The sequence below is a fragment of the Camarhynchus parvulus genome, chromosome Z, assembly GCF_901933205.1.
Source record: "Camarhynchus parvulus chromosome Z, STF_HiC, whole genome shotgun sequence".
NCBI classification, from domain to species: Eukaryota; Metazoa; Chordata; class Aves; order Passeriformes; family Thraupidae; genus Camarhynchus; species Camarhynchus parvulus.
In genome coordinates, this window is record NC_044601.1 from 60,940,377 (window position 1) to 60,953,401 (window position 13,025).

The 13,025-nt window shown below is 41.0% G+C and overlaps 1 protein-coding gene across 4 annotated transcripts in view; it reads right to left on the minus strand.

Annotated features, from left to right (window-relative positions):
- Positions 1 to 13,025, minus strand: part of LOC115915492 (phospholipid-transporting ATPase ID-like) — a 72,011-nt gene that overhangs the window by 23,299 nt on the left and 35,687 nt on the right. For all 4 annotated transcript variants that reach the window (XM_030968948.1, XM_030968946.1, XM_030968945.1 and 1 more), the window contains 5 exons: positions 12,759 to 12,841; positions 8,821 to 8,979; positions 8,034 to 8,122; positions 2,863 to 3,059; positions 1,536 to 1,744 (listed from right to left, as the gene is read on the minus strand). In XM_030968948.1, the coding sequence (XP_030824808.1) occupies positions 1,536 to 1,744; positions 2,863 to 3,059; positions 8,034 to 8,122; positions 8,821 to 8,979; positions 12,759 to 12,841 (737 nt within the window). The remainder of the gene's footprint in view (positions 1 to 1,535; positions 1,745 to 2,862; positions 3,060 to 8,033; positions 8,123 to 8,820; positions 8,980 to 12,758; positions 12,842 to 13,025) is intronic.

Here is a 13,025-nt window from a genome sequence, read left to right on the forward strand (position 1 = left end):
CCAGGAGTGTAAAAGACACACAGTAAACACCTCTCCTGAGAATCCATGCATCAGCTGATTCCCTGGGAGCCGTAGCCAAGAGGCTTTTGTGCAACTCCTTCCCTTAAGCCTCCAGAGGGGAGCAGAACTAAATCATCCTTTCTGGCATTGCTTTCCAGAATGCCCCTGAGCAGCAGAGAAGTTCTGTGCTAGGAAGAAGCTAAACATTTAGAAAACTACAGGCAATAGATTGTTTGCCTTCTTTGCATGTAATTCCCATTCATTTCTTGAACCCTTACCCAGTATCTATGTTGGTGGTGACATGCACTTCAGAAAAGTCAACTAAGGGCACTCGATAGGAGAGATTTCAAACTCCTCATTAGCAGTATTAATGTTAGATATCATAGTAACACTGTTTGACATAAGGTGGTCTCCAAATGTGCACGGATTCATAGAAAGAAATATCTTCTTTTATTAGGTCAGCTGATAGAACTGAGAAAAGATGCAAACTTTCTGGTACATTAGTGCATCAGCAGGTCTGACACAGGCAAAGAAAGCATCCATATACAAATAAGCAGTGACTAATTTCTCTGGAGCATCTAATGATGTTAATCAATTAGGCAGTTTATAAAGTGTTAGCACCTCTTGAGCAGAATGAAGAAAACTGCTTGGGGCCATAGCATGATCAAGCCTTTTAAATCAATAACTTCTAGGATCTAACAGAGCTAACAACTCATGTTTCCCATTTTTTCCAACTCCCTACAAACTATTCTTTCTTCTGGTGGCTGAAGAATGTCAGGTGTAAAGACAAAGATCAGGCCATTGACTACTCCAACTACCTGAAACGGATGAGGAAAATCACTACTCATGACACGAGAAATTGCTGAGACACAGGGTGAGAAACTGACAAAATTTGCAGATGAGCCCCATGAGGGATAGCTGATTTCATAAGTGACTAGAAGGGAGTTATGTGAGTTATATTATATATATATGCACACATATATTTATATGTGTATATATATGTGTGTGTGTATATATATATACATACATATATATACACATATATATATACATATATATACACATATATAACATGTGTGTGTGTATATATATATATATATATATATATATATATATATATATATATATATATATACACACACATGTTATATTTTGCAAGGTTAGCAATACCTGGCCAGCCATGCCAATAATACCATAAAAACCTGTGATTACCTAACTAGTGATATCAGGAAAAAAAACCAAACCAAAACAAATTTGAGTACAGATGATGTAAATCTGGGACAAATGAGGTGAAACTAATAGTGTTATGCCAGTAGCGGGGCAGAAAAAGGGAGATAAAAGAGTGAGAAAAAAGAGGAAACAATTATTAATACATGGCAAATGATGCAATCAGGCTGTCCAGACATCCCTGATGGATAGCCTTACACTTGATCACTGCAGCTCCTTACATGGCATTCTGCTCTGGATATCAGATTTATTCTCTGTGGATAAAGAGGCACACAGTGAGGAAAACCCAGAGAGTAAGACAAACATACCATAGGATTTGCCATTGATGGAGCACTTGTTGAAACACATGATGTTCTGGGTGAGAGTTCCTGTTTTGTCTGAGAAGATGTACTTGATCTGCCCCAGCTCTTCGTTGAGTGTGGTGGTTCGGGCCTGAGCTGGTGTGTCATTCAGAGGGTAATACATCTTACGGTCCCAGTCGATGTAGAAACTGTTACCCAAGCGTATAATCTCCACACTGATGAAACAGAAACAGAAGATGATGGAATATTCCTTAGCTTAAGGGACAAGCTCTTCATCTTCAGCACCACCATTATCAATTGCAGTCAGAAGACAACTTTGAAGGTAATGACAGGTTGAACTCATCTGTCCATAGGTGGCCTGTGGTAAGGGATGCTGAAGCAAGTCCCACTGAAATGATCTGCTAAGTTTACAGCAAACTCATTTCCTTTGTTTATAAGGCAGTACTTTATAAAAGTACTTGGAAAGTTTCAGCAGTTTTCAGACTGAGAAGCGAGGCAGGAGCAGTGGGTTTCAGTTAGTCATTTCAGGGGGTGGTTTCCAGCAGAGCTGTGGGCTGAGCTGAGCCCAGTGGCAAGGGATGAGCACAGCCATGTCTCCAACAACAGAGAGCTCCACACCAAGAGAGCCACTGTGCCACTCAGTACAACCAAAAGAGTGGCATCAGCTTGCAGATGACATGCGTTTTCATCTTGCTGGGTGACCTACTGGACAGGAATGGAACTCGTTCCTCACGTTTACCAACACAAAAGAGAGTCTCAGTAGCAAAGCTGACTGAAGGTAGCCACAACAATAAATTGAACAGGGCTTTGCAGTCTCTACCCCAGCCCCAAGTTTTGAGAGCATCACAGACACATTGCGTACCTGTCACTCCTATTTGTCTCTCACCAATAACCAACACAGCTCTGCATTGTCTGGGAGGAGAGAACACTCTCAGCTGCTCATATAGCACCAAGTACTTGGAACTGGTTGCACTTACTCACCTGGCAATCCTCACACAGTCCTGAAGCCACCTCAAAGAACAGGCCATTCATTCACTGTTAGCAAGATGCTGATGGTGGCAGGTTTCCAGCCCTGCTCCTATAGCATCCTACACACCTACACCTCCCCTTGAACCGCAAAATCATCCTCTCCTCTTCCAGGGCTCACTGCTGTCCCCACTCCAATCCTGACAAAACCTTCTGAAGGCAGCAGAACCAGGAAAAGCGTCACTGTGGTTGTGTAGGAGCATCCATGATGGGGCTGTGTTAGGTTTTAAGAAAAATGCTGCTCCCAGTTAAGGCAAAAGCTAAATCTCTCCTAAGATCAAAAGTGAGAGGAGCTTCTGGCACATACCTGACGTAGAGTGAAATAGGTACCACTGTGTTTAGAATGATCACGTATGACCAGAACATGAGGAAGCCAGAGTAGGAGGCAGAGTTGACACCCTCTGCCCAGGGCAGATAGACCTGGAAGTAGTAGCCCTTATCATGCTCCCAGATACCATTGCCAATGGCTAGGATGAGACACATCAGTGCTAAAAATGCAAAGATCTGGAAAAAAAAAAAAAAAAGAAATCGAAAAACAAACTGAACAAATCAAAACCAAACAAAATGTATTGCATTTTAGAAACAAGGAATTTATTGTGCACAGGTTAATCAGAAGACGCTAATGGGATAGGGTTGGATAGCCTGAATCATAGGAAAATGTGCCTAGGGATGAAGAGGCAAAACCAGCAAAATTATGATACTTTTACCTCAAGGAAAAAGCTACACAGTGCAGAGTCTGGCAGCTTGAAATTAAAAGTCCTCAAACTGCTGGGGATTTAAATCCCAAGCAGACGTCTCAACTAGGGTGGTTACAGCAGCCTGCTGTACAGCAAATCTCATTAGAGGAGAATTGAGCTGAGGGTCTTCAAACATCTGGCTGCACACTTGGGAATACAAACTGCCTGAGGACTTTACTTGGCCATTTGCCAGATGTATCACAGTCTTTCTCACAATTTCTGAAAGACTACTAAGGATAATCCAGCAGCATACAGTCTGGAATTTAACACTGGATATTATTCTGATGGTTAGAGGAGAGTTAATTGCTTTCTCAAAGCTAATGGTTGCCTCAGTATTTGCCCTCACAATTTGATTACATTTCCTTTGAGCAAACAAAAAGCAACACCAACTAGTGATGCATATCCCTGGGCTTTAGAGAAGCCTGTTTCCTGAAGCCTAAAGTAACCAGGGCAACAGCAACTGGGAAGTGAATTTCAAATTGGGAAACCTTACTGAAAATTGAGGCTTGCTCAGGAACACTATTTAAGAGACACAAAAACATTATATAGATCATTAAGTATTTTTTTGATTAAAAAAGACAAGACTGCAGCAATACATTTATTTGGAAAAGAAGACAGAACAGAAAGAAATAAATTTAACAGAAATTAATACAAACGGCAAGGAATTACAGAACTCTAAATCCAACAGTAATAAAGAATTGAGAAAAGAAAAAAATAAAGTCATAAACAGGTGTGTGAAAAGCAAATGTGTTAACAGACAGCCCTCCAAGAGTAAGGAGAAAGGAAGAAGAAGGATTTATCTGCCCTATGGTAGATGAAAAAGGAAGATTATGTCCACTGACACAGAGCACTGTGTGACTCTACCTGCTAATAAGCATTTTCAATGCAGCAAGTCCATTTAATTCAAAGATGGAAGCTTAGAGGATGTTTTTCAACTTTTAATGAAGTTAGTTTTTAACAATGCTTTAAAAACTGGGACGACCCACACTCTTGGAATCCTGCTAATATAATTACAATATTTGTAAGGTAGAAATGGTGATGGTGGGGGATATAAACTGCAGTTAACTTATCATCCTTCCTGAACAAATGATGAGAAAATAATTCTTTTGGCATGGTCTTTTCCAAACATTTGACATAAAACAACCAATATAATAATAAAAAAGTGAAGATATGGAGTCAACAGGCTGCACAAGAGAGCAATAAAAATCATCTTTTGCAAGGATAATCATTATAGAGGAAATATCACTAAGTTGGACCATTATGTAAAGGCCACACAGCAACAATCACATTAAAACAGTAATCAACCTTTTTAAAAAACAGTAATTGAGGGACAAACATAGAAACATTTATGGTAAAGCTAATATTTGTACTGCTGAGGTAATCTGTGGGAGGAAGAAAGATACTTCTGTGGAGCAATATGAATCACTTGGTGAAAAGTTCATGCCTGATCAACTCAAGTTTTAATATCAAAAAGCCACAAAAGGGAACTGCAGTGAGAAAAGGTGGCAGACTGAGTTTCAGGGGACACATTTATTTCACACATGAGCGGTAGCTTTTCTATTTAATTGTGCGAAGCCAAATAAATTGCTCAGCTTGTGAAATTGAGACAATATTGCTTGCTGGTAAGGAATGTGGTGCAGTGTTTTTAAACCTCTGTGAACCAGAAATTAAAACATACTTCAATCTGTGCTATTGTAATTATAAGGACTTAAGGGTATTTGGGAGGCATGACCCACCTCACTGCCCCAGAGGTTAAAAATTATCCATTTGCAGAATATCGCTGTCCCTGTAGGAATTTCAATGTGTGATTCAGCAATAGAAATAAATGTGGGGCAAGACAGGAGCAGAACTTTCCCAAGGTGTCCCTGCCCATGGCTGGGGTGCTGGAACAAGATGATCTTTAAGGTCCCTTCCAACTACTCTGATTCTATACCACAGCAGCTCTTGCCTACAGCTGCATTTGATTTATGCACATTTTGTTTTCTGTGCACTGGGCATGCCAATGCTCTCGCAACCCCACTCCTGTGCAACACTTGTGCTTGCACAAGGCTCACTAGCATTCTCTTTGATCTGAAACAAAGGGAAAGGACCAAGCCATTAAAAGCAGCCCTCGAGATTAATTTCTGTGCGCAGAAACAACTGTGTGCAGGGTGCTGCAATTGCAGCCACAGCCCTGAAGACAACAATGTGAAAAATCATTGCTTGTGCAAGCTCATGGAGCTTTCCAGCATGAGCATCATCCCTCCCTGGTTCCTGCCCATGCACTGACTGCTGAAGATCCTCTTGGTAAGGGTTTTGTAAAGAGGAAGTGACTTTTGACTTCAAGACAAACATTGACTGTTGGACTGAGAATTAAAACAGTTTCAGTTTCTTGATTGGTACTTTGAGTTCTGCTCTGGGGTTTGAAGCAGTCAGTTGTTTAAGAGAAGAATGTGAGAGCTCTCTTTCTCTGAAAATTTGCTCCCCCTAGCCTGCTAAAAAGCAGCTTTTGGAGAAAAAAGCATTTCTGGAGCTGGCAAGTGCATCCCCAGTGGAGGAACATTAACTTCTGTCTCAGATCGATGAGAAACACCTCCAAATGCGACAAAACAGTTATGACTGCCATCTGGGAAGGTTTGCTTCTGATTAACCCTTGTTGGGGCAGACCAGGGCAACATTTAACAGGCACTCCCTTGGCGAACCTGCTTAAACACTGCTTTGTGCCTGGAAGTTTTATGGGCAAACAAACAAAAATAACTTTGTCAGTGTTAATGTGGAGTAAGCTTCACTACATTTAAATTACCTATTTATAGTCAGTCGTGGCTGCTTTGTATTCTCCAACTCAAGAGCACAATATACTGCCTGTTTTTATGACCACAGTCTGTAACCTTCGACCACCCAGTGAGCTGGAAAAACCCAGTGCCACATCCCCTTAGGTGTGCAAAGAGTCTGGTGTTTAATGCATGACAGAACTTTACTTAGACACCAAAATTTTAGGTTCCTTAAAAATGTGTAAAGGAGACAAACACACCCTTGGCTCCTCCAGCACCCAAGAACTCAGGCAGAGGCTGATGCAATCGGCTGCAACTTGCTCAGTTTTTTTAAAACAGAGCCAGGAGGTAAATTCATCTCATTTGTTTTTATAAAGAGAGGCCAAACAGATTGAAAGTCCTGGGTGGGACCTTTGGCTTGTGAAAGGAGATTTAGCAAATCCTAATAGAACATTAAATTCTAGATTCCCAGTTCAGTTTTCCTCTGCTCTGTTTCTGTGCCCCGTGGATCCTTCCACAGTCCATTCTCCTCTCTAGACAGAACATAGCATAACACCTACCAAAATGTGAAATTCTTCAAATGCTTGAAAAATTTTGAGTGCAAGAGGCCCAAACTTACTTTGGTTTTCCTCTCCACTTAAGGGGAGAAAGGGAAGAAAAACACTGAGGGAGACAAGCTGATGATAAGTAAGTTTGATAAACCAAGACTTTCCTGTGGTAGAGATTGGTGCAAGATTATTAAAATTAAGGGCATGCCCTTACTGCACACAGAGCAAGGCCTCAAGAAGAACTGAAATTAACCCTGGAGTGGCTGTCTGTGCTGTGTCATTGCTGGGCTCACCTAAAGGACTTTTGGGATCCAAAGGAAAAAAAAACCAGGAATGCAGGGGCTGAGATGAAATGTGGAGGTTGGTGGGCGGTGCCACCCTGGAGATGTTTGTGCTCTAAGCTCCTGTGCTGAGGAGGCATGAAGTCAGAGAGGGCAGGGAGAGCTCAGGACAGCCTTGCTGTAATGCACAGATTTCTGTTGGATGCCTCCCCAGGGCTTGTTCTAGTGCCTGGGAATGGATCCTGTCCCAGCTGGCTGCTAGGGTGATCTGGAGAGCAAGGGTAGTAGGGAAGAAGCAGGAAAAATGAGCACTGACCACCAGAGAGTCTCCCAGTCTCATAAACTGAAGGTGGTGCAGCATGCATGGGAAAGCATGGCAAATTTGCACTCAGGGGGAAATAAAATCTGAAGTGAAAGCCCTTTTCTTCAAGCAACATTGATTAAAGTAGTGTCAGAGTGTATGTCTTCCTTCCCTGAGTGGCTTTGAGCTCAAGCAGTAAAATCTTGAGAAAGTCTGTGAAAGAATCACTATTTCTGCCTGGAAGTAATTGCCATTTGTTAAAACAACTGATGAGTTTAACCCTCAAATTCAATCTGTTTTTCAATCTTAGAATAGTGCCTGCTATGTAAGATTAGTGTTCTCAAATTTCCCAGCTGCTTAAAACACCAGCTTCTGAGCATTAATGAGACCATGTCTAATAATTTACCCTAACGTGTTAAGTCAGGGGCTGGCATCATGTAAATTAGCAAACTCAATTACCAAGTCCTATGCAGATATCACCAGAGATGCCAAGAAATCGGGAGGAAGAGAGAGAACTGCTAATGTTTATTTAAATAGAAAATGACAAAATTACTAGAAGGAAAAAAGGGCTTTGTAGGCTTCAAAATATTTCTCACACAAAAATGCAGAGGAGAAAAGGGAGAGCAGAGTAAATGACAAGTTCAGAAGGAAAGTCCTTAATTCTGTCAATGTAATGGCCTTGCTTTGAAAGATGGCCTGGCAGAGGCACCGCAGAACTCAGGCTGCTAATAAATTGTGATGTACTTTTTCTTTTTATCATTAGTCACTTCTGATATTTCCCCATTTGTGCGGACAGAGAGGTGGAGCATCTGGAAATGATGAACACATCTGAAGAAAGGAAGACACATTAATCAGACTTACCACCAGCACAAGGACATTCATGAGCCGATCAATGCTTGTTCGCTTAAAAGTTGTTTTTCCGCTGTTCTGCATCAACTTTGTGTCTGGCCCTGGAGATGAAGCACACTTGATAATTTTAGTAATATAGCTTAGCTGTTCTAAAGCTGATTCCCTCTGAGGCCCCACTGTGCTTTTCAGCATAAATAACCATCACAGCTCTCATGAAGTCAGGTACACACAGTTTAAGAATGCTAGTGGGAAACTTGGGCAGAAACAGTTTAAGTCATTTGTCATTTGAGATTATATGGAGAGAGTCACATAAAACCTCTAAATCTGGACTTTGACTAAACTCTTTTAACATTCAACCCTTCCTTTCAGGTTTAATCACTTTTCCTAGCATATTTGGTATTGCTATGTTATTGGTGACATATTATGCATTATTTCACATGTCTAGAGTATAGAAACAATAGAAGGACTAGGCTCATGAAAAGCATATATCTAATCAATAATATTATTGATGACCCTGATATTCCAATGTGGATGAAAATCACATAAAAATGATACACAGCGTTTATTTCAATACACTTGAGGGAATTCTTAACCAAATTTAATTGTTACATTCTTTCTTAGTCATCGATCAAAACTCCCCTCATGTACTTTGTTGAGTGGATTTCTGAAACAAGAAAGTTTTTTCTTCTTGTACCTGGTAGAAACATAAACACTTGCTTCCTTTGTGCATGCTGGGTGTGATGTATTCCCACCCTAGTGCTGCTGGGCTCTGCAATCAGCATGTCAGTTTTTTACCTACCAGCATAAATAACGAGCCCAAAGCACCACTCTGTGTTCCTGATAGTACAGCCCCGCAGCAACATCTTCTCATTGTCCAGGGCATATTTCTCTCCCCGAAGAGTAAGAGTTCCTGTGAATTTATCCAGTTTGTTGTTTGGTGCCTCACATCTGATTTCTCCTGTAAAAAGAACGGAAAAGCAAAAATGGAAATCTTGGTCCAGAAAGGTGTCATCAAAACTGCATTCCCAGCTGCTCCTCAGAGAGACAATATTTCACACTCTAGTTACAGCTGACTCCTAACCCTGTAGTTCCCATTCTGTATTTACTGATGTTCTGGGATGTTGCTTCTTCCCCATATTCATCTCATAATTGAAAGGACCACAGTGAACCTGCATTTATCCAATTCTTTGAACACAGCAATTTTTTATTGGTAGAGCACAAAACAAAGTTTCCACAGCTTCTATATGGGTGAGAAGAAATGTTGAACCAGCAACATACTTTTAATCCATTCACAGCAAGTTCATAGTGATAGGATGTCACTGGATAACTTTAGCTAAAAGTGCTGACATCATCTTTTTTTCCTATTTCATTTTCCCTCAAACTGCAGGAGCCCAAGCAAATAGAATCATAGCCTAAAGGCTGCAGAAAAGTAATTAACTGAGGTGTCTTTGTTCACTGATTTTTAATTTCATATGTTTTATAACTCAAGTCCCAGGAGCGCATTAAAAGATACCACTACCTTCTTTGGCCACTGAGCAGACACTGTAAGTGATTGGAGTGTCTATTTCCACGCTTTATATTTATTTCTTGTAATAAAATGTATTCAGATACCTCAGTATAAAAATGACTATTTAAATCAATTGCTGCACCCGACATTTAAAGATTCAAAGCAGAGCCCTGTGGATGTATTGAGAACTGGAAAATACAAATATGCCTTACTGAAAGGCAATCTAAGAGTTCAGTCTGTTCACTTAATCAGCAGTTATTTTCATCACAGGCTATAAATACCTGCTAAAATACTAGCATTTGCAGAGAGTACAGTTCTTCTAGCTGCTCTCAGATTTACACACCAGGCTCAAGAGACTGGAAACAAAATCCAGAGGAGTCCAGAAGAAAAGTAGAGCTTTAAGTGTCATGACCGTCTTCACCACTACAGATTTAAAATCAAACATTATGCAAATGATCAAAAACAGCTCTAATCTAGGGCAGACTAACCACCAGACATGCAAGATTGAAAAATTAGGAAATTCAGTGACACATGTGGCATGAGAATTCATACTAAGAACTGTGTTACTCTTCTATTTTATCATCTGGTTAGTCCAACAAGGACCAGACCTGTGCCCCGTCATTTCTGAAAGTCTCTAGTAACCAGGCCCATCTCACTGCCACCCTCACAAACACCTTGAAAAGCACAAATGAAACAGGGTCTTTGCACTGGAACCTCAAACAGCACAATGCAAAGCAAACCCAGGGCATGGTCTCCCACCAGGAGCACCATGCCTGCTGTGGGACAGTGCCCCTATGAGCACCTCAAGTGTCCACATCTGGTTTCCCATAAGCAGGTGGCCTGGGCTTCTGGCATCCTGATTTTGAGATCAGAAGGGATTCATCCAAATGAGACTGACCACAAAAGAGTGAGAAGCTCTAAAGGTCCCCCCAGGGCAGGTGCACTGAGCCCAGTAGCTCTGCAAGGCACCACAGCCAGGCACCGTGCCTCTTGTCTCCCTCACCCAGTAACAGCAATAAGAAATCTGAAATGCATTTCAGCTGAAAGAGTTAAATACTGCCAAGTCAACTGTGATAAGTAGAGGGTAACTGAAAAGTACTGTTGCCTTTCTGGTCTCCCATTTCCCCAAATCAAACAAAGAAATTCAGTGTTTTGCAAGCATCCTCCTTATCTGAACCATCAAACAAACATCATAACTCACATTAAGCATTCCACTGAGTGCCTGTATTAGCTGCACAACCCTGTCCTCTCTTCCTGTCTTAAAAAGTAATTAGATAAAGAGTTGCATAAATATTTAAATATTTCTACCAAGGTTTGCTAAGGGAAATGCAAGGCTGGGTCTGATTCCAGGCACTCTTCCCAGTACACTGTCAAATATAAATCATCCTGGGAAACATTTTATTCATTTCAAGTATTGTGAAGAGGTCACTTTTATTTACAACATAAGTAAAATAGAGATTTAGAGAATAAATAAATATCCAATAAGAAAATCCTGAATTTTCCAAAATATTTAAAATGTTTTTTTAATTAAGCACTTCCAAGAACATCGTGCCCTTAGATAACCATCACGCTAAGCATGCTTGAAAGATTATCTCAGATTAAGATTCTGCTTACAAATTGATAGACACTTCAGCCTGCTCAGGAAAATAATTAAGGCATGCCACTCCAATTATTAACATTAGGCATCTAACTGTACACGTAAAAACATATTTCTCAAGACCTAAAACACCCAGAACCTCAGCCATCATTTCAAAGAAACCCTGATGTACTGAGATGACACTTGGCAAAACTCACACATGCTATTGCATAAAACCTCAACAAAGGCAAAAGGAACTCTACCAGAGACAGCCTCAGCTATGCTCTCTGCCACATCCCCACCACTTGTCCTGGAATCATGTACTTATTTCAAAAACTTTTTTTCCTAAAATTATTTTCCCTCTGCATCTAAAAGTATTTCCTGAGAGCCTGCAATCCTTAAGGCATTCCAAGGACAGCAGCACTTATTCCACCCCTTTCCATAATAACTCCTCCTATAATCTTGACCTCATATCTAAGCCAGCAGAGCACTGCAGAACGTGACTAACACCACTTGGTCTGTTCCCTCATCTTCTCTCCACAGACAGATGATGTGTGAGCATGGAGTGTTCTGGGTTTGACAGGTCTAGCTCCTTTCTCTGTATGTGCTGCTAAGTATTCTCTGGTATGCAGTGACAGGACACATGGGAGTGGTTGAAGTTGCACCAGAAGAGGTTCAGCCTGGGCCTTTTAGGAAACATTTCTTTACTGAGAGGGTGACCACTCACTGGAACAGGCTTCCTAGAGAGGTCATTGATGCCCCCAGCCTGTCAGGTTTAAGAGGCACTTTGACAGTGACCTTAAAAACATACTTTAATTTTTGGTCAGCCCTGAAGTGGTCAGGCAGTTGGACTAGATGATCATTGTAGATCCCTTCCAATTAAAACATTCTATTCTATTCTATTCTATTCTATTCTATTCTATTCTATTCTATTCTATTCTATTCTATTCTATTCTATTCTATTCTATTCTATTCTATTCTATTCTATCCCTTCTTGTATTTGGTACAGAAAACAGTGCTGAGAAAGGACACATTTCTTGTTAAGCCCATCTATTCTGCTTGCCTTTAGATATTTTAAAACTCAGTCTTTATTTTTTCATTGGGAGAGAAAAGGAATGGCTTCAGGCTGGGAAGGAGTGACCTGTCCTGTATGCACAGGTAGTCCTCAGGTCTGTGTGGTGTCTGGGAAGTGCCACTGATCAGAAGATAAATGTAATCAGTGCATCAGCATTGCTACATCAGTGTGAAAGTGCAGTGTGAAAATGTTTTGAGACCAGAACTAAGCGTAAGGTTTTGGGAAAACAGTTTCTATTGTGCAGTTATGTGAACTCTTGTGCTGGCTTTTAAGGTGGGTAGTCTCAGCTTGTGCAGACAGACACAGAAGAAAAGTGTCCATCCAGAAGAATTGCCACCAAGGCATAGTCAGGTTATAGCCATGCATGGCACCAAGACCTGCAAGCAAAGAGGGACCCTTTCCTTTACATGTGGTGTTGATACCTGTAGTACAGACTGCAGAGAGCCTGTTCTGTTTTGCTGGCACTGTTTGCAGAGAAGACCTAGCAGGGGACACTGGACAGCTTGGAAGGAAGTGTCCCAGCCATTCTCTGTAATTTGGGCAAATCCTCTGTAAAGTGGATTTTCCATTTGTACTCACCATTGAACTCTGTCAACTTCTGAAGATCTTCTCCAAGCTCTGCAGTGACTGTCAGTGCCTGCTTCACCTTCAGGTTTGTTTCACTGTGGCAAACAATATAAGAAAAAACCATGAACTGAAAGTCATAAGTGAACTGAAAACTCTCCTTGAAAATCACTTCTGCTTTTGAAGACAGTCTTCTTCCTTAGCCATCTGATGGACTTTGGCACCGTACATTTGTTTCACCTGGCCAAAGGGTGTAGATTGTCTCTTTCAGTTGCACTGACA